Source organism: Vitis vinifera, chromosome 4 (assembly GCF_030704535.1).
Source record: "Vitis vinifera cultivar Pinot Noir 40024 chromosome 4, ASM3070453v1".
In the NCBI taxonomy this organism is placed as follows: domain Eukaryota; kingdom Viridiplantae; phylum Streptophyta; class Magnoliopsida; order Vitales; family Vitaceae; genus Vitis; species Vitis vinifera.
Window position 1 is genome coordinate 24,522,877 of NC_081808.1, and position 22,605 is coordinate 24,545,481.

At 33.7% G+C, this 22,605-nt stretch overlaps 2 protein-coding genes across 3 annotated transcripts; both read left to right on the forward strand.

Moving 5' to 3' along the window:
* Positions 1-245: 245 nt before the first annotated feature.
* Positions 246-10,300, forward strand: ADH2 (alcohol dehydrogenase 2). 2 transcript variants are annotated; one of them, XM_059736074.1, is made up of 21 exons: positions 246-500; positions 1,064-1,200; positions 1,327-1,373; positions 1,508-1,833; positions 1,934-2,016; positions 2,111-2,186; positions 2,317-2,378; positions 2,466-2,561; positions 2,654-2,815; positions 2,899-3,009; positions 3,102-3,135; positions 7,726-7,851; positions 8,171-8,307; positions 8,409-8,455; positions 8,580-8,905; positions 9,007-9,089; positions 9,184-9,259; positions 9,399-9,460; positions 9,545-9,640; positions 9,733-9,894; positions 9,984-10,300. In XM_059736074.1, exons 1-21 carry the CDS (start codon positions 464-466, stop codon positions 10,098-10,100), a joined length of 2,403 nt encoding a protein of 800 aa, XP_059592057.1. In that variant the 5' UTR covers positions 246-463; the 3' UTR covers positions 10,101-10,300.
* A 2,365-nt stretch (positions 10,301-12,665) lies between these two features.
* Positions 12,666-22,474, forward strand: LOC100255814 (uncharacterized). Its single transcript, XM_010651082.3, has 20 exons — positions 12,666-12,767; positions 13,025-13,161; positions 13,263-13,309; positions 13,445-13,770; positions 13,872-13,954; positions 14,049-14,124; positions 14,247-14,308; positions 14,396-14,491; positions 14,582-14,743; positions 14,827-14,941; positions 19,930-20,052; positions 20,360-20,496; positions 20,598-20,644; positions 20,780-21,105; positions 21,207-21,289; positions 21,384-21,459; positions 21,582-21,643; positions 21,731-21,826; positions 21,919-22,080; positions 22,164-22,474. The coding sequence occupies exons 1-20, from the start codon at positions 12,731-12,733 to the stop codon at positions 22,278-22,280; spliced, it is 2,370 nt and encodes a 789-aa protein (XP_010649384.2). The 5' UTR covers positions 12,666-12,730; the 3' UTR covers positions 22,281-22,474.
* The last annotated feature ends 131 nt before the right edge of the window (positions 22,475-22,605 follow it).

A 22,605-nucleotide genomic window follows, 5' to 3' on the forward strand; every position in this document is an offset into this window, starting at 1 on the left:
TGCTGTAAAACTAATTTTCAAGAACTATAATTAAAAATCTTACCAAACAAGTAATAAATTTCTAATTTGCCCCAAGCCCACCACAACTGGACATATGTAGGATGGCTAGAGGCCCAACCAAAATCCCGACTTCGAGGGCTCAAGTGGTGCCGGGTGGGGGGCCTTTAACATGACCAAACAGTTGGCAATCGGGAGTAGGGGGGAAAGGAAACATAGAGGAAGGAAGTTTTGGTCATTGTCAAAGGGTCAACCAGTGAAAACCAGGGGTGGAATCGAGGGCGCCGTGGATTGCAGAATCTAGGATTGAAAACAAAGGGTGGTAAGTGGTTTTTTGTGGTCCCCGCCACGATCATCACGTTCGGTGGGGTGTACTATAAATACCCAGAGAAGCGTATCCATTGCTCCACAAAGGAAAACCAGGCAAAACAACCGTCAACAGTGTGAGAAGGAATATAGCCTAAAGATGTCAAGCACAGCTGGTCAGGTTATACGCTGCAAAGGTATGCTTGAACTTGCCTTCTCTCCGCTTGTTCCCTGTTTGCATCGATTAGTTTATTTCATGTGAACCGTTGGCTTCTCTTGGAGTCTTATGGGTCTTTTCATTTTTTTTGGGGAAATATGACTCGACTTTTAATGATCGAGAGCAAATAAGGTGGTGAAACAAAAATGAAGTACTGATCACATGGCAGATACGAAATTGGGGAATTTTGGAAATTTTGTGAAATCATTCCATCAGTAGCTATATATATCCTGATTTGTCCTGTCCATTTAGGCGTTGCTAGGTTATTTGTGAGTGGCGATCGGCTGTGGATATGACTCAATGTAGAGCATGGACAGTAATTTTGGAACTTGGGTATTCAACCATTTTCCGTACTGGGTGTACTTCGATAGAGTGCTTTTCTTTATGGGTTTATGAAGAATGGGTTGGGTGAATATGCCCTACAATGGTCCCACAGTTGTCTATTTAAGAGGAGGGGTCCTAGTGTCTTTGATCATATTTATGATTTTTAGTTATGTAGATAATTGGTTGAATTCTTTTGACAAATGGGTATCTCCATTACAGCCGCGGTGGCATGGGAAGCGGGAAAGCCGTTGGTGATCGAAGAAGTGGAAGTGGCGCCTCCACAGGTCATGGAGGTCCGTCTGAAGATCCTCTTCACTTCTCTCTGCCACACCGATGTTTACTTCTGGGAAGCCAAGGTAACTTCTTCATGTTAATGTTATGTAGTTATAAACTTACAATGTATTGCTTACTATGTAGAGATTCATTTATAGTTGTGTTCCTTTCTAGGTCGAATGCTAAACAATTTGGGTTTTAATTTGCAGGGACAAACCCCTTTATTTCCTCGCATATTTGGTCATGAGGCAGGCGGGTATGAAAATTCTTAGTTCTTACAACTTAACCAAAATACTAAATTCCATTTTCATTGTTGTCTACTTCATTTTTCCAACACAATCGACCTTTTTATCTTAATAATTTTCTTTGCTTTCCTGTCATTTTAATTAGGATTGTGGAGAGCGTGGGTGAGGGTGTGACAGATCTCCAACCTGGAGACCATGTTCTTCCTGTATTCACCGGAGAATGCAAGGAGTGCCGGCATTGCAAGTCGGAGGAAAGTAACATGTGTGACCTCCTCAGGATAAACACAGACAGAGGCGTGATGCTCAGTGATAACAAGTCAAGATTCTCTATTAATGGAAAACCCGTTTACCATTTTGTGGGGACTTCCACATTTAGTGAATACACTGTGGTCCATGTTGGTTGCGTTGCCAAGATCAACCCCGCTGCCCCACTCGACAAAGTTTGTGTTCTTAGCTGTGGAATCTCTACAGGTGAGGGAGAACCATGAGAAAAACTTTACAATTTCCCTATTTCATTGGTATTTTCTTTTGTTTCTTCTCTAGCAAATGACAAGTGCGCTTTCTGTTAAAGGTCTTGGTGCTACCTTGAATGTTGCCAAACCATCGAAGGGTTCATCAATCGCCATTTTCGGTTTAGGAGCAGTGGGGCTTGCTGTGAGTTTCTCCTCTCTAATGGAAGCCGCTCATTCTTTTGCTCTTTATTACTGCCACTTATGAAATTGATTTTACTGTGGTTTCACATGATTAGGCTGCTGAGGGAGCTAGAATTGCAGGTGCTGCCAGAATTATTGGGATTGATCTAAACCCTAAGAGATTTAATGACGGTGAGTGCTCAAAATGCCCACAATATTAAAACATTGTGTCATACATTTTCAAATTTGTAACCGTACCCTGCTTTAATGCTAAACTATTTATCCAAACTCACACTCCTCGGTGGATTCTTGTTGCTAACAGCAAAGAAATTTGGCGTCACTGAGTTTTTGAACCCAAAGGATCATGACAAGCCTATTCAAGAGGTTCATTCCTTTACCTTCTATCATAAATTGCTGAGAAGCAAATTTAAGTGTGTGCTTTATACTGATGGAGAATTCTTTTGTGATTAGGTGATTGCTGAGATGACCGGTGGGGGAGTGGACAGAAGCGTTGAGTGTACCGGAAATGTCAATGCTATGATATCTGCATTCGAGTGTGTTCATGATGTAAGTTCATCAGATCTCATCTTGTAGTCGTTGGCCAAAGAGATATGAAAATTTTCAAACCATTTTGATTAATTTGGGAGTTTCCATTGCAGGGGTGGGGTGTTGCTGTACTGGTTGGTGTGCCAAACAAAGACGACTCATTCAAAACGCATCCCGTGAATCTATTGAACGAGAGGACTCTGAAGGGCACTTTCTTTGGCAACTACAAACCCCGTTCCGACCTTCCTTCAGTGGTGGAAAAATACATGAACAAGGTGATTAATCAATTAGCTGAATTCCTTAATTAGGTGGTTATATTTTGGGAAGATGTCTTACTCGGTTGTTTTGCCGTGGACAGGAGCTTGAAGTGGAGAAATTCATCACACATGAAGTCCCTTTTGCAGAGATCAACAAGGCCTTCGAATATATGCTGAGCGGGGATGGGCTTCGATGCATCATTCGCATGGATGCATAAAACATTGGAGAGATTTGCCTATTCCAGTCGGCATAAGTGTCTTAAGTACTCTGTCTTTTAATGCATTTGAGTTTGCTTTTTCAAAGTGTGTTTGCGTGATGAGATCAGATTTTGTGGAGAGTAATGCTATATGAATAAAGCTTTAATACAAACAATGTCTATGCAGTTGCAATATATAACAGTTTTCTCATCTCATTTATTTTTTATTTTATTTTTTCCTTTTAATTGGGCTACCCATGATCTAATCCTAAAATGATCCCAACCCAATTCTCCCATAACTTGGAACCGCACAATCATAGCCAATGACTCACAACCATAGCCATATCCATGGCTTTAAAATGCATCTACTTGGTTAAGAGGAACCTCTACATATATTGCGCCAAGAACATTCTCCCCTAACCGATGTGGGACATCACAACATAAGAGTCATTTTATACCTTAAGAACCTAAGAATTATGGTACAAATGACTACAACGATATAATCTTATAGCCTAAAAGTTTTTAATTACCAAATTTTTATTCAAAGTAAGTAAATCTCATAGTCTATTTTTTGTAAGTCAACTTCAAAAAAATTATTACATCAACTACTTTACTTAAATAATCAAATAATAAATGGTGTTCAATTAAATAAAACTGTATAAATTAATAACTAACCTCAAATATTGCTCTTTTTCAAAGGATACAAAACCAACTTTTATTAATATTAATGACCTTTAACCAAACCATTAAATCGAATTTTATTGCAATAATACTCTCCACCAAGGTCAACGATAATACTTGTAACGCCAAACAAACTAGCATGAAACAATTGTGCCTTATTTTAATAGAACTAATAAAAAATAAAATATCACTATATTTTTCTGTTATAAACAAATAAAATAATCTGAGATGTATATTTTTTTTTCATGTAAAATGAATTTGATGCATGTAAAAAAATAAAATAGCATTTTATATAATTCAAAATAATGCATAAAAAAATATTTTCTTTTATTGTATTAATTTCCCCATTTTAAAAAAATACTCAAAATTATGAAGAATTTAAATCTTGAAAAGCTTAATCCTCACCTAACATAATATATATATATAAACCAACCATTAATATTGATTATGTATTTAAAATTATAAATTAACAATCCTAATAATTTTTTATTTTGGTATTATTATTACTCATTTTTTTTTTCTTCCTAATCTATAAGAATTTAATTAATGACCAAAATATAACCCTAACCTTAACATGTCCTCATCATGCCATGCGATTCAAGCCATACTTTTTTTTTTACCATTCTCCACTGTGCAGTAATGACATTCGCATTTTATCTTCACGGATAATAGTCATTTTCTTGACTTTTTTTAATTATTTATTTATTATTTTATTTTATTTTATTTATTTATTTATTTATTTATTATTATTAGCACTCATACAACCCTGCAACATTCCATATATTTTTCCTGCCGTTTTTTTTTCACACCACTAGTTACGCTTCGATGGCAGCCATCCCATGTACTACCCACGCCATTGCATTTTTTCTTTTTTCCTTTTTTCTTTCTTAAAAAAATTTAATTCTTCCTTCTTATTTTCACTAAAAAAAATCTTCAAACACACTAACATCCTATACATGGACCACCCTTCTTAATTTTTTTTTTTGGTTCTACTAATCTAAATAACCAAATTCTTAATCATTGAATACGCCTGTATTCATTTTTTTTTCATTTTTTTTATTTAAAATCAAATAAATTACAAATTAAGCTAGATTTAGATCTCTCAAAAGAGTATTTAATTTGTTCAAAATTGATTAATGAATTTAAAAATACTAATCTAAAAGTTAAAATCTTATTTGGAAAAATTGATTTTTAAATCCTAAACTCTCAAATCTTCAACCTATCCTTTCTCATCTCTCTAATCTCTATGCAAAAAGAGTTTTATTTATAAAGAAGTTAGGAAATCTAATTTCTATTTAGATTTCTTTTTTTAATGTGAAAAGACTTTTCCACCATCTTCTAATTTATTTATTTATCTATTTTAAAATTATCTTTTACGCCTAAGATCAAGTTTTGGTGTTATATCCTCCCCTTCTAAATAAAATCTTAATCCTCTAAACTTGAAATACCTGAGTCTCAAAATAGATGTGGATTATTTTTTTTTCATCTCTTCCTCTAATTCCCAAGTAGCCTCTCAAATAAAATTACTCAACTTTACCTTTACAACTTGACATAGCATGATGCAGCACCTTGTCCATTATATCTACAATCTAAAAGGGTACTTCTTTATAAGTCAAATCCTATTAAATCTAAATAGACTCTAACTCCACAACATGATAGGGATAAAAACCATATTTCCTCAAAATTGATACGCGGAATACATTATGGATCTTAGATTATCTTGGCATAAAGTTACTTTATATGTTAAAGGGTTTATATTTTATAAGATTTCAAATGATCCTACAAATTAAGGACTAAGTTGCAATTTCCTCCAAAATCTCATTAGAAACTTATAGACGAAACTTTTAAGAAAACATGATAACTAATATTTCATTCCAAATATCACATGTGATTATTAGTATAACTCTTTTATCTACTTTGAACTACTTTTAATTTTTCTTTAATCAAGACAACCTTTTCAATAGTTAATTACACAAGTTCAAACTCTAAAAGTTTCTTTTGTCTAACATCATCTTAACAAATAAGAGATTGACATCTTTTTCCATACAACCCCTGAAATGGTGTCATCTTAATACTAGCTTGAAAACTATTATTGTAGGCAATCTCTATCAAATGTAAGTAATCATCTCAATTACCTTTTAGGTCTAAAACATGTGCTTTCAACAAATGTTCCAAAACTTGAATTATGGTCTCTAGCTAGTCAATAGTTTGAGGATGGAAATAGTGCTTAAACTCAACTTAATACCCATAGCTTTCTATAAACTATGCCAACATTTGGAAATAAAACGAGGATCCATGTCAAATGTTATAGAAATAGGTACCCCATACATTCTCACAATCTCTTTAACATAAGTAAAAGTTAGTTGGTCCATGGAAAAACTTTCATAGACAAAAATGAGTAGACTTTGTTAATCAATCAACAATCACCTAGATAACATTACTAGCTACCCTTTAAGGTTTTAAGAAAGTCATCGAGTAGAAGATTTTGGGTGTACGAAACCTCCTTTGATGTAAGGCTATAGCTCATAGGATGCGTACAAGTGTGTGCACTGGAATTGTACACGACACGCACATGGGCAACAATATGAGGAGAGAGACTTTCTAGTTTTTTGAAACAAAATAAAAATATACAAAATTTTTTAGTTTTTCCCATATGTAATTTTAGGAAGTGTTTCCTCTAAAAATGTTATTAAATAATTTTAAAAAATTAACACATAATTTTTAGTTTTTTTCCCAATCCAAAAATGGTTTTTAAAATAAGAAATATAATATATTTTAAAATACAAATTTCTTTAATTGTATTAGTCATATACCCTTATTTCAAAAAGAGATAATAATAATTGATTGCGTTATAGATATGTCCCTAATTGCTTCTTTAGTCTTTAGAACGGCATGATATATAATTTCTTTGATTCAAAACGCTAAAATGATTCTGACTGAACACCAACTACCATTTTTTATTAGTTTGTTTAATAAGCATAATATTATTTGGGGAAAAACCCCAAATATTCTAAATCACACGGTCGTGAACAATGCAAAACAACCTGCGGCCCAAATTTTTTCTCAACAACCAAACAAATCCTTAAATGGAAAACTCACCTGCGATTAATCCAAAAGGAAGAGGAAGCTCCACTTCGGTTCCAGAAACCTTCAAAATATTCCACCTTTGATGAACAAAGATGAAGAAATGGGTCAACTTTGACTTCGTTGAAGGCTTTCGAAAAATGCAAATCGGGTTAGGGCAAAATGAGAGGAAGTGATTTGATTTCCCCAAATTTCAAAGTATATTGGGTCGGGTGTTTTGTGGGTTTTGCAAATTTCATAACTTTTACGTTTTAGATTTTTTTGTTTATTAAAAGCACCAGTTTCGATGACATGGAGAGGGGGATGGTTGCTGACAGGGATGCAAGGAGGGGTAATTTCAGAAATGTAATTACAAACGGTATATAGTGCATGAAAGGGATATAATTTTTTGAAATAGTGGACATATCTTGGGTTATGCAAACTTCGGTTTTGAAAATAATAATATTGGGAAATGGGGCTCCCAAAACATAACTTTCCCTGTTATTTGTAGAAATATTTAATTAAAAGAGATGAAATAATCTCAAAATCGAAAATCTAACCCTTCCCATGTTTTTTCTAAAAAAGTAATCCATTTTTGACATAAATGTCATTTTCTATTTCAAGTATTTACATGTAGGTTTTAAAAGAAGAGTTATTTTTACAAGAAAATAATGAGGATATTTTTGTTAAAAAGTTGCCAAAAAAGGGTGGGAGGTTAAATTTCAAAAATTGGGTTTTAAGAGTTCCTTTTAATCAAATAACCCTTATTTGTATTGATATGGTAAATGTTATTATTTTTATATAGCGTTGACTCTACGAAACAGCGTGTAGAAAAGGAGGCCGGCAACAAAACAGACAAAGGAGTCAACTAGGGACAATACCAGGGATGGAATTCAAAGGCGCTGTGGGTTGTAGCCTCCAAAAGACAAAACAAGGGTAGCAACTGGGTTGTGTCCCAGACAGTTGGGCGGCGTGTGGCATAAATAGCAAGAGAAGCACGCCCATTTCTGCACAAAGGAAGAAACAAAGAAAGACTGGTTACCGTCGTCAAGATTGAGAGAAGAACGAGCCTAAAGATGTCAGGCACAGCTGGTCAAGTTATACGTTGCAAAGGTATTCTTTAATCTACCTTTATTTCATGTCTTCTGGGTCTCCCATTGGATTCTATTTATTTCATGTCCTGTGGTAGCTTCTCTTGGAGATTAGGGGTCCTTTTGATGCTTTTTTTTTTTCTCTCTCTCCTTTTTTAGCATTGGGTTTATATTGTTTCGGGGAAATGAGATGATTGTTAAAGATGAATTCATGATCACATGGCCGATAGGAAATTGGGGAATTTGTAGTTATTTAATTATGAAAATAATTGGTTGAATTCTTTGGACAAATGGATATCTCTTTGGTTGAATTCTTTGACAAGTTGGTGTCCCCATTACAGCCGCGGTGGCATGGGAAGCGGGAAAGCCATTGGTGATCGAAGAAGTGGAAGTGGCGCCTCCGCAGGCCATGGAGGTTCGTCTGAAGATTCTCTTCACCTCCCTCTGCCACACTGATGTTTACTTCTGGGAAGCCAAGGTAACTTCTCCATGCCAATGTTTTGTAGACTGTAATTACAAATCTATAATGTATTACTCAATATGCAGAGATTCATATATAGTTGGGTTTTCAATTTGCAGGGACAGACCCCTTTATTTCCTCGTATATTTGGTCATGAGGCTGGCGGGTATGAAGATATTCTTACAAATTAATTAACCAAAAATACTAAATTCCATTTTCATTGTTGTCTACTTCATTTTTCCAACACGATTGACTAATAATTTTCTTTCCTTTCCTGTCATTTTAATTAGGATTGTGGAGAGCGTGGGTGAAGGTGTGACAGATCTCCAACCTGGAGACCATGTTCTTCCTGTATTCACTGGCGAATGCAAGGACTGCCGGCATTGCAAATCGGAGGAGAGTAACATGTGTGACCTCCTCAGGATAAACACCGACAGGGGCGTGATGCTCAATGATAACAAGTCAAGATTCTCTATTAATGGAAAACCCATTTACCATTTTGTGGGGACTTCCACATTTAGCGAATACACTGTGGTTCATGTTGGTTGCGTCGCTAAGATCAACCCTGCTGCCCCACTCGACAAAGTTTGCGTTCTCAGTTGTGGAATCTCAACAGGTGAGGGAGAATCATGAAACAAACTCTTCCAATTTATTTATTTCATTGCTGTTTTCTTTTATTTCTTGTCTTGTTAATGACAAGTGTGCTTTCTGTTAAAGGTCTCGGTGCTACATTGAATGTTGCAAGACCATGGAAGGGTTCATCAGTCGCCATTTTTGGTTTAGGAGCTGTGGGGCTTGCTGTGAGTTTCTCCTCTCTAATGGAAGCCGCTCATTATTATGCTCTTTATTACTGCCATTTATGAAATTAATTTTACTCTGGTTTTGCATGATTAGGCTGCTGAGGGGGCTAGAATTGCAGGTGCTGCCAGAATCATTGGGATTGATCTAAACCCTAAGAGATTTAATGAAGGTGAGAACTCAAAATGCTCACAAGATGAAAACACTGTGTCATACAATTACAAATTACTATTTGTGCCTGCTCTAATGCTGAACTATTTCATCACACTGACACTATGGATGATCTTTCATTTGACTTTTGTTGCTAACAGCAAAGAAATTTGGCGTCACTGAGTTTGTGAACCCAAAGGATCATGACAAGCCTGTTCAAGAGGTTCATTCCTTTACCTTCTATCATAAGTTGCTGACAAGCAAAATAAGTGTGTTTTGTACTGATTGAGAATTCTTTTGTGATTAGGTGATTGCTGAGATGACCGGTGGGGGAGTGGACAGAAGTGTTGAGTGTACCGGAAATGTCAATGCTATGATATCTGCATTCGAGTGTGTTCATGATGTAAGTTCATCAGATCTCATCTTGTAGTCGATGGCCAAAGAGAGATGAAAATTTTCAAACCATTTTGATTAATTTGGGAGTTTCCATTGCAGGGGTGGGGTGTGGCTGTATTGGTTGGTGTGCCAAACAAAGATGACTCATTCAAAACGCATCCCGTGAATCTATTGAACGAAAGGACTCTGAAGGGCACTTTCTTTGGCAACTACAAACCCCGTTCCGACCTTCCTTCAGTGGTGGAAAAATACATGAACAAGGTAATTAATTAATTAGCCGAATTCCTTAATTAGGTGGTTATATTTTGGGGAAGATGAATTCCTTAGTAAGTTAATTTTTATGTGGACAGGAGCTTGAAGTGGAGAAATTCATCACACATGAAGTCCCTTTTGCAGAGATCAATAAGGCCTTCGAATACATGCTTCAAGGGGATGGCCTTCGTTGCATTATTCGCATGGATCCATAAAAGGTTGGGGAGATTGGCCTATTGCAGTTTGTTTTTCGAAGTGCCTGTGTTTGATGAAATTCAACTATGTGGAGCAACCATAGATGTATAAAGCAGTCGCAGTACTTAACATTTTTACTCTCTTCTTGTGTAATTTCTTTGTACCTTTAATTGGACGCCCATGATCTAAATTCTGAAAAGATCCCAACCCAATTCTCCCTTGACTTGGATCTGCACAGCCATAGCCATGGCTGTCAATAAGGATGTGCTTCAGTTTTTTGTCTTTCTTTCTTGGTTATGTTGTGATTTTTTCCCCAATGCAATTATAATTACCATCTCATGTCTTGCCTCCTTGAAGGTGGAAAAAAGTATTTCTCCTGTGCATTAGAGACTTGTCATAACAAGCACACCCAAATTTTCCTTTTTTTTTTTTTTTTTTTCTTTTTTTTTTTTTGTGTTGCCTGTGGACGGTTTCTATAAAAAATAATTCATGCTTTTGGATTTGAAGTACAACTCATCTTTTCAAAAAAAAAAAAAAAAACAAGAACCAAAAATAAAAAATATTCAATGAAAAATATAAAAACTTTTAAGATAAAAGGTAAATTCGTCTTTTCAACCCAAAAACTAAATTCATTTTTAAAAAATCAATTTAGTATAAAAATAAAATAACTGATAAAAAGAACCAATTTTTTTATAATAAAAATTTAAACAATTATTTTTTAATAAAATAATTTTATATATAAAAAACCCAATGCTTGTTTGGTAACCGTTTTAAAAAAAAATTCTGAAAAATAGTTATGAGAACAATTATTCTCTTATTTTTGTAAAACAAAAGTTTATTTGAAAAATTAAAATATTTTTAACCTATTTTTAATATTTTTAAATATGCATATCTAATGTTTTATTTTTAATATTTCTACATGTTTATATGATTATTTCTTAAAATAATTCTTAGAAAATAAGTAAAAATAATAAAAAATCAATTAAAAGATGTTTTATGAAAACACCATGTTTTCTATTCTTAAAATTAGAAAACAAAAAATATTTTTTGTTTGTCAAACATTTTTTTTATATTTTTATTCTGCTGAACAGAAAACTATTCTAAAACACAATTCCCAAACAAGGCCCAAACCTCTGCTATATTATCAGTTGGAGTTGCTGTATTTTTTGTGCACTTAAACTAATTTAGATGCAAAAAAGGATGACTAAAAGGTAAGAATAGGAAAGGAAGAGGCCTTGGAGTGAAAAAACAGGAGTTCAATCTTGGTTAAATCCAAGTGAACCCAAATTTTGTTTGGAGAAAAAATAAAATAAAATTCAAATTTTTTATGAATAAGTTAGTCAATTATATTATATATTACATTAATATCAAGATTTTTTTCTTGTCATGTCTCTATCATATTATAATTAAAAGTATTCAATTATGATGACGATAAGCTACCTAACCAAAATCACAAGGTTATGTTTGGCTCCCAAAAAATACTAAGTAAAGAAAAAAAAATACGAAAGGAAATGATTTTTTCATATTTGGTTGTCCTATGAAAAATATAAAAGAAAATCGAATATAATTAAAACTAGTTAAAAACTTATATATTTTTAAATTATTTAATTTTTATATAAATAAAATGAGTTTGAAATAGTAAATAAAAATAATTTATCGACTTTTAATTTATTTTTTATTTTCCATTATTTCTTCTTTCCTTCTACTTTTCTTTTGTATTTTCTTTCCCTTACATTTTTCCTCAAAATTTTCGAGAACCAAACATAGCCTAACTAATTAGATTGTATCACATATGCATTTTGATTCATTGCTTTTTATTTGTTGCTTTGTCCTAGTCTCTTCTTGTCTTTGTCATATATACTATAAATTACAAATGTCTGGCTATGATACCGAAGAGGTATCTAATGAAAACTATGACTAATTAGGTTGCATTACGCAATGTATTTTGATTTCATTACTTTTATATTTAGGGAGGATCATCTAAAGCACAATATCTTACCATATACCAAAGGAGAGTATTATATCATTTCTATCATCACGATACTTTTAAGTTTTAACACACTTTAGCATTCATAAAATAGTAATACTTTTTTTTTTTTTTAAAGATTGTGTTGATCGGTATGCAAACTCATTCGTTGAAATTTGCATTTTTATTTTTTATTTTAACCAAACAATACTTTTATCCAGACCATTTTTAGAAATATTAGATTAAGGGATAGGATAATACCATATTTAGAAAAATATTTTTTATGTATCCAAAATTGCATATATATATCCTTATTCAAAATTATTCTGAATGAGCAGACCAATTGGAAGCTCTTTTATACCTTACCCACTCTCTATTAGTTTGTTAATAAACAAAACTTTGAATAGATAAGAGTGATGAAATATTATTAGTTTTATACAGCGTTGACAACAAGCAACCGCGTATGTAGGAAAGGCGGCAGACAAACAAACCAGGGATGGAATTCGAAGGCGCCGTGGGTTGTAGCCCCCCAAAAGACAAAACAAGGGTAGTGAATAGTAACTGGGTTTTGTGTCCCAGACGGTAGGTGGAATGTACTATAAATAGCAATTGTAGGACATCCATTTCTCCACAAAGACAAAAACAGAGCAAGAGTACTACTGTGAAGCGTGAGAGAGCCTAAAGATGTCAAGCACAGCTGGTCAAGTTATACGTTGCAAAGGTATTCTAGAATCTACCTTTTTCTCTTCCTTTTTGTATTGGGCTTATGCTATTGTCCTGGTTGTTTTGGGGAAATGAGATGATTGTTAAAGAGGAATTCAAGATCACATGGCCGATAGGAAATTGGGGAATTTGTACCTACATATATTGCTTTCTCCTGTTCATATAGGTTTCCTAGTGTCTGTGATCGTTTGTATTATTTTTAATTATGTACACGATTGGTTGAATTCTTTTGACAAATGGGTATCTCCATTACAGCCGCGGTAGCATGGGAAGCAGGAAAGCCATTGGTGATAGAAGAAGTGGAAGTGGCGCCTCCACAGGTCATGGAGGTTCGTCTGAAGATTCTCTTCACCTCCCTCTGCCATACTGATGTTTACTTCTGGGAAGCCAAGGTAACTTCTTCATGCCAGTGTTATGTAGACTGTAATTACAAATCTATAATGTATTACTTAATATGCAGAGATTCATGTAGAGTTGGGTTTTCAATTTGCAGGGACAAACCCCTTTATTTCCTCGTATATTTGGTCATGAGGCTGGCGGGTATGATGATATTCTTTGAAAAATTATTTAACAAAACTACTCAATTTCATTTTCATTGATGTCTACTTCATTTTTCCAACACAATCGACCTTTTTATCTTAATAATTTTCTTTCCTTTCCTGTCATTTTAATTAGGATTGTGGAGAGCGTGGGTGAGGGTGTCACAGATCTCCAACCTGGAGACCATGTTCTTCCTGTATTCACTGGCGAATGCAAGGAGTGCCGGCACTGCAAGTCAGAGGAGAGTAATATGTGTGACCTCCTCAGGATAAACACCGACAGAGGCGTGATGCTCAGTGATAACAAATCAAGATTCTCTATTAACGGAAAACCCATTTACCATTTTGTGGGGACTTCCACATTTAGCGAATACACTGTGGTTCATGTTGGTTGCGTCGCTAAGATCAACCCTGCTGCCCCACTCGACAAAGTTTGTGTTCTCAGTTGTGGAATCTCTACAGGTGAGGGAGAACCATCAAACAAACTCTTCCAATTTATTTATTTCATTGGTGTCTTCTTTTATTTCTTGTCTTGTTAATGACAAGTGTGCTTTCTGTTAAAGGTCTGGGTGCTACATTGAATGTTGCAAAACCATGGAAGGGTTCATCAGTCGCCATTTTCGGTTTAGGAGCTGTGGGGCTTGCTGTGAGTTTCTCCTCTCTAATGGAAGCCGCTCATTCTTTTGCTCTTTATTACTGCTATTAATGAAATTAATTTTACTTTGGTTTCAAATGATTAGGCTGCTGAGGGGGCTAGAATTGCAGGCGCTTCCAGAATCATTGGGATTGATCTAAACCCTAAGAGATTTAATGACGGTGAGTACTCAAAATGCCCACAAGATTAAAACACTGTGTCATACAATTACAAATTACTATTTGTGCCTGCTCTAATGCTGAACACTATGGATGATTTTTCATTTGACTTTTGTTGCTAACAGCAAAGAAATTTGGCGTCACTGAGTTTGTGAACCCAAAGGATCATGACAAGCCTGTTCAAGAGGTTCATTCCTTTACCTTCTATCATAAATTGCTGACAAGCAAATATAAGTGTGTGCTTTATACTGATGGAGAATTCTTTTGTGATTAGGTGATTGCTGAGATGACCGATGGGGGAGTGGACAGAAGTGTTGAGTGTACCGGAAATGTCAATGCTATGATATCTGCATTTGAGTGTGTTCATGATGTAAGTTCATCAGATCTCATCTTGTAGTCGTTGGCCAAAGAGATGAAAATTTTCAAACCATTTTGATTAATTTGGGAGTTTCCATTGTAGGGGTGGGGTGTTGCTGTGCTGGTTGGTGTGCCAAACAAAGATGACTCGTTCAAAACGCACCCCGTGAATCTATTGAACGAGAGGACTCTGAAGGGCACTTTCTTTGGCAACTACAAACCCCGTTCCGACCTTCCTTCAGTGGTGGAAAAATACATGAACAAGGTGATTAATTAATTAGCTGAATTCCTTAATTAGGTGATTATATTTTGGGAAGATGTCTTACTCGGTTATTTTACCGTGGACAGGAGCTTGAACTGGAGAAATTCATCACACACGAAGTCCCTTTTGCAGAGATCAACAAGGCCTTCGAATATATGCTTAGCGGGGATGGGCTTCGATGCATCATTCGCATGAATGCATAAAACATTGGGGAGATTTGCCTATTCCAGTCTGCATAAGTGTCTTAAGTACTCTGTCTTTTAATGCATTTGAGTTTGCTTTTTCAAAGTGTGTTTGCGTGATGAGATCAGATTTTGTGGAGAGTAATGCTATATGGATAAAGCTTTAATATAAACAATGTCTATGCAGTTGCAATATATAACATTTTTATTATCCACAACACGTCTAAGAAAATGACAATTTTTCTATTTTCTTTTTTATTTTATTTTTTCCTTTTAATTATGTAATCCTAAAATCATCCCAACCCAATTCTCCCTTAGCTTGGATCTGCACATACGTAGCCATATCCATGGCTTTCCACACCGGAAGAAAACAAATGATGATTTTATTGTCCTTTTTATACAATATTCAATAAAAATATTCTTTAATAATTATTTTATAAATAAAATAATTTTCATAAAAACTAAGAGTACTTAAAAAATATTCAATAAAAAGGAATGGGATGAAAACCCAATAAGGAATATCAATATAATTTTATAAATAAATTTTTTTAAATATCATTACAAATAAGAGATACAATTTAATAATTATTTTCAAAAAAATGTTTGAACTTTAAAAATATTAAATCAATATTTTCAATCAATATTATTTATATCAATGATAATTTTATATCTAATAAAAAAATAAATTATTTCAAAATATTTTTACTCCAATTATCAAATAACAATTAATGTCTAATTAGGTAAAACTTTACAATTTGATGGATAGTCTTAAATATTATTCTTTTTTAAGACGGATGAAATCAAACTCTATTAATATTAGTAACCTCTAACCAAACCATTAGATATTGGGATCCATTGCAATTATATTCTCCACCAAGGAATTTAAAATTTAAAGGCCAACAATAATATCATTAGGGCCCAACAAGCTAAAGTCAAACAAATTTATTTAAAAAAAGAATTTTAAAGGATATTTCAATCAAAATTTTATTTTAAAATATATATATATATATATATATATATTTTACATTTTTATTTACTAAAGATATTTCAATCCAAATTTTATTTAAAGAAGAAATATTTTTATACAACTTTTATTAAAAAAAAAAAGATATTTATAATTTTGTATATAAAAAAGCATTCCATTTGATTTTTATTTGAAATAGAATTTTATGATTTTGCTTAATGAAAGAATCTTGCTTTTATCAAAAAGATATTTCCATAATATTATCTAGAATAAAGAATCTTGCTTAACTTTATTTGAAAAAAAGGATTTTTTGCATTTTGTAAATTAAATTTCCCATCCAAAATTTATTTTTATTTACCAAAATAGTGATTCTTAATTAATTTTATTAGAAAATTAGTTTCAAATTTATTATTTAAATAATATTTAAATTTTATGTAAAAAAGGATATTTTTATTTGTTAAGACAAACCAAAATTTCAATTTATTTAAAAAATAAGATTTTAACTTTATTCAAAAACAATTTCAAAAGAACTTTCATCTTGACACCAAAAAAAATTATTTCATATTGATTAATAGGATAATTTTGATTTTATTGAAGATAATATATATATAATTCAAAAAAAATTACAAAAACTAATTTATTAAAATAATTATTCTAAGAAAAGACTAGATTTTTTGTTAAAAAAATATTTTTCTGTTTTATTAAAAAAAATTATTCAATTTACCAATAAAAAGGGAATTTCAGTTTGCTTTTGAAAAAAAGGTGATTTCGAATTTTATTTTATTTGCACAAAAAAAAAAAGTTTAAAGAAAAACAACTACAGATTTATGAAAAAAAAATGAAAAAAAATATAATATATAAAAATCAATTTATCAACAATGTTATTTTAAGAAAAAAAAAATATTATTAGTTTATGAAAAGACATTTTTAATCATTATTCCTCATTTTATTTCTTAGAAATATTCTAAAAAAAAAAACTAAAAATTAAGGTGGTGTTTTTTTTTTTTTCACTTAACTCTAAATAAAACTTTAATATTTAATAATATTAAGTATTAAGTTGTTTGTTTTTATAATATTCTATTTTTATTAAGCATTAAAAAATAAAGAAAAATGCACGTGTTACTTTTTTCATTTAGAAAAAGTCAAATATTTTGGTTTTTTCTATTCAATAAAAAGTTTGTAATAAATTATGAAAAAGTAGAAAAATAAACAACATAAAGTGTGAAAGCAAATTGCTTTTAGTAAAAAACTAAAAATAAAAAATAAACATCCTTTAACTTAATATATTTTTCATAATTGATAAAAACCAAAAAATTTGGTTGAATATGAATAATGTATTAAAGAAAGTAAAACAAGAACAAAATATAACTCAAACCCTTCCACACAAAAATAAAACTCAGAAAATATAGAGTGCTATTTGTTAACTCATGTCGCCTCTTATCATGCATCTAGCTTTCTCCTCCGTTCAAGAAAAATCCCACCATCCATGGGGTTCATCAAGATTCATATTCCATCCCTTAAAAAACAGCTCTCAGTCAAGGTGAAGCCCATGCCAAATAACAACCCAAAGCAATAAAAAAATTAAGCCCAAAAATAAGTATAAAATCAAGAGATAACATATTAAAAGGGATGAAATCTTCCCTACTTTGGAAAACTAACCCTTAGTTTTTTTCCAACCTAAAACATACCTATTTTGATAAAAATGCCCTCATTTTTTTATTACAAAAGTAACCATTTCTTTTAAAACACACATGTAAATAATGAAAATATTGAAGGGTATTTATGTCAAAAATGGATTACTCTTCAAGTTAAAAAACGAAAAAGGTTAGTTTTACAAATTTAGGATGTTTTTATCATTTTTAATCAATTAATCCTAAAATCAATATGCCAAGTAATATCCAACGAAGCCCAAATCAAAATATTTAATTACATGTCAATAAACAAACCCATGGCTTAAGAATAGGCCCAAAGTCTTCAATAGGTATTGTGGATCAAAAACCTCAAATTAAAATCCCTAAAACTCTAACTAAGTGAACACTCTAAATCACAATATGAGTAGATAAATCAAACTCAAATAAAACTGAAATCCTAAAATAAAAACACAAACAAATTAGAATCTAAAGGAAAAGAAAAAAAATGAGTAACTGAAAATTCTCGAGCATTATCAAACAATGGTAATGAAGTCACAAGGTAAGTTAATGGGAGGTCCAAATGGGTGGTGTAATGGTGGCTAGCATGGATTTGGTGAAAAAGAAAGTAGAAAAAGGGATGAGAAGTCATGTAACAGTTTGTACCCAATCATGTATATATTGTCTGCTTTAAGCCTAAAGGGGACTTTCACGGGTTTAAAACACATCCACTTGATTAAGAAGGACTTTTACTCATATAATGTCAGAAATTTTCCTCCCTATCTGATGTGAGACATTACAAACACTCCCTCATGTAGACATAGCGTTCTCATTGTGTCTCATAGGATTGTGAAGTCAAACAAACAAATACTCTTTATAGAGCCAAACTCTCACACAGGGGTCGAGGATCGACTTTGATACCATTTGTAACGATTCGCATCTAACCATATAAATATTGTCCACTTTGAACCCAAATAGTCATTCATGGATTTAAAATGCGTCTACTTAGTTAAGAAAAATTCTTACTTAAATAGTATTAAGAACTTTTTTTCATATCCGACATGAGACATCACAAATACTTCCTCATGCAGACACAATGCTCTTGTTGTGTTTCATGGGATTGTGGGATTAAACAGACAAACACCTCTTACGGGGCCAAACAAATCCCCACATCGGGGTGGAGAATTGGTTTTGATATCATTTGTAACTATTTTTACTCAACCATGTAGATATTGTCCACTTTGGGCTTAAAACGCTCCTTATGACTTTAAAAGTCATCTATAGGATTAAGAGAAGTCTATACTTATATAGTACTTGTAACTTTAATTTATTTCTTATTCGAAGTGGGATATTATAAACAATCCCCCCCCCCCATGTAGATACAACATCTTCGTTGTGTTATATAGGATTGTAAGGCTAAACAGACAAACACCCTCTACAGGGCCAAACAAACCCCCACACTAAGTCAGGGATCAACTTTAATACCATTTGTAACAACTCACAGGTTTAAAACGTGTCTACTTGGTTAAAAAAAGCTCTTACTTATATAGTGTTATAAACTTTTTTCACTATCCGATGTGAGACATCACAAACACCCTTCATGCAGACAACATCCTCGTTGTATTTCACGAGATTGCAAAGTCAAACAGACAAACATCCCCTATGAAACCAAATCCCTACACGGGGGTCAGGGATTGATATTGATACAATTTGTAATGACCCACACTTAACTGTGTAGTATAGTCTGCTTTGTACCAAAAGGGTCTTCACGACTTTAAAATGTGTCCACATGGTTAAAATGAACTCATACTTAAATAGCACTGAAAACTTTCTCTCCTATCCGATGTGAGACATTACAAACATCCCCTTCTTGTAACGATTCGCACATGACCGTGCAGATATGAAACAAAATTTTATTCATGAAAATAACTAAAATTTATTTTCGAAAACATTGCGGATCAAACTTAGATGGACTTTCCACTCATTACTATAGTATGCTACTTACATTATAGTCTTTGAGGCAAATCAGCCTTACTGGAAATTAAACCGTTTTAGTGTTAGTTATTTTTAATCGATATAGAATCTGTTTGATTCAAAACGCTAAAATTATTCTGGCCAAACACCAATTAAAAGCTCTTTTCTACCTTAACCATTTTTTATTAGTTTGTTTCATAAACATGATTTCTTTGAATTGATATGGTGACGGAATATTGTTATTTTTATGTAGCGTTGACCCTAGGAAACGGTGCGTGTGTGTAAAACGAGGCGGGTTACAAAACAGACAAAGGGGTCAACTAGGGACAAAACCAGGGATGAAATTGAAAGGCGCCGTGGGTTGTAGCCTCCAAAAGACAAAACAAGGGTAGCAACTGGGTTGTGCGTCCTAGACAGTTGGGTGGCGTGTGGTATAAATAGCAAGAGAAGCACGCCCATTTCTCCACAAAGGAAGAAACAAAGAAATACTAGTTACCGTCAAAAGTGAGAGAAGAAAGAGCCTTAAGATGTCAGGCACAGCTGGTCAAGTTATACGTTGCAAAGGTATTCTAGAATCTAGCTTCTCTCTGATGGGTCTCCCATTGGATTCTGTTTATCTGATGTCCTCTGTGAGCTTCTCTTGAAGATTAGGGGTCCTTTTGATGCTTTATTTTTTTTGTTCTTTTCTTGCACTGGGCTTATATTGTTTTGGGGAAATGAGATGATTTGTAGCTAGATCTATATACATCTTGATTTGTCCTGGTCGTATTTTTATTATTTAATTATGAAAATAATTATGTTGAATTCTTTGGACAAATGGATATCTCCTGATTAAATTCTTTTGACAAATGGATATATACCTCCATTACAGCCGCAGTAGCATGGGAAGCAGGAAAGCCATTGGTGATCGAAGAAGTGGAAGTGGCGCCTCCACAGGTCATGGAGGTTCGTCTGAAGATTCTCTTCACCTCCCTCTGCCACACTGATGTTTACTTCTGGGAAGCTAAGGTAACTTCTTCATGCCAATGTTATGTAGACTGTAATTACAAATCTACAATGTATTACTTAATATGCAGAGATTTATATATAGTTGGGTTTTCGATTTGCAGGGACAAACCCCTTTATTTCCTCGTATATTTGGTCATGAGGCTGGCGGGTATGGAGATATTCTTACAAATTAATCAACCAAAAAATACTAAATTCCATTTTCATTGTTGTCTCCTTGATTTTTCCAACACAAATGATTTTTTCATCTTAATAATTTTCTTTCCTTTTCTGGTGTTTTAATTAGGATTGTGGAGAGCGTGGGGGAGGGTGTCACAGATCTCCAATCTGGAGACCATGTTCTTCCTGTATTCACTGGCGAATGCAAGGAGTGCCGGCACTGCAAGTCAGAGGAGAGTAATATGTGTGACCTCCTCAGGATAAACACCGACAGAGGCGTGATGCTCAGTGATAACAAGTCAAGATTCTCTATTAACGGAAAACCCATTTACCATTTTGTGGGGACTTCCACATTTAGTGAATACACTGTGGTTCATGTTGGTTGCGTCGCTAAGATCAACCCTGCTGCCCCACTCGACAAAGTTTGTGTTCTCAGTTGTGGAATCTCTACAGGTGAGGGAGAACCATCAAACAAACTCTTCCAATTTATTTATTTCATTGGTGTCTTCTTTTATTTCTTCTCTTGTTAATGACAAGTGTGCTTTCTGTTAAAGGTCTTGGTGCTACTTTGAATGTTGCAAAACCATGGAAGGGTTCATCAGTCGCCATTTTCGGTTTAGGAGCTGTGGGGCTTGCTGTGAGTTTCTCCTCTCTAATGGAAGCCGCTCATTCTTTTGCTCTTTATTACTGCTATTAATGAAATTAATTTTTCTGTGGTTTCACATGATTAGGCTGCTGAGGGGGCTAGAATTGCAGGCGCTTCCAGAATCATTGGGATTGATCTAAACCCTAAGAGATTTAATGACGGTGAGTACTCAAAATGCCCACAAGATTAAAACACTGTGTCATACAATTACAAATTACTATTTGTGCCTGCTCTAATGCTGAACACTATGGATGATTTTTCATTTGACTTTTGTTGCTAACAGCAAAGAAATTTGGCGTCACTGAGTTTGTGAACCCAAAGGATCATGACAAGCCTGTTCAAGAGGTTCATTCCTTTACCTTCTATCATAAATTGCTGACAAGCAAATATAAGTGTGTGCTTTATACTGATTGAGAATTCTTTTGTGATTAGGTGATTGCTGAGATGACCGATGGGGGAGTGGACAGAAGTGTTGAGTGTACCGGAAATGTCAATGCTATGATATCTGCATTTGAGTGTGTTCATGATGTAAGTTCATCAGATCTCATCTTGTAGTCGTTGGCCAAAGAGAGATGAAAATTTTCAAACCATTTTGTTTAATTTGGGAGTTTCCATTGCAGGGGTGGGGTGTTGCTGTACTGGTTGGTGTGCCAAACAAAGACGACTCATTCAAAACGCATCCCGTGAATCTATTGAACGAGAGGACTCTGAAGGGCACTTTCTTTGGCAACTACAAACCCCGTTCCGACCTTCCTTCAGTGGTGGAAAAATACATGAACAAGGTGATTAATTAATTAGCTGAATTCCTTAATTAGGTGATTATATTTTGGGAAGATGTCTTACTCGGTTATTTTACCGTGGACAGGAGCTTGAACTGGAGAAATTCATCACACATGAAGTCCCTTTTGCAGAGATCAACAAGGCCTTCGAATATATGCTTAGCGGGGATGGTCTTCGATGCATCATTCGCATGGATGCATAAAGCGTTGGGGAGATTTGCTCATTCCAGTTGTTTTCGTCATGCATTTCAGTTGTTTCTTTCAATGTCTGTTTAATAGTATGATGAATTATTATTATGAGTGAAGTACAAAAGTTTTTGGTGTAGCTGTGAACAAAAGTTGAATGAGTACCATGTTTCTGGCACTTGCAATATTGGAAGTTAGTATTGTGCACAAATGTTAGTTTTGCCATCTTCTTCTGTACCTTCTATAATTCTTATTAGTCACCCTTGACTTAACCCTCAAAACACCCAAATCTCCCTTAACTTGGACCTCCACAACCATTTTGCCATGGCTGTCAAGGAAGGA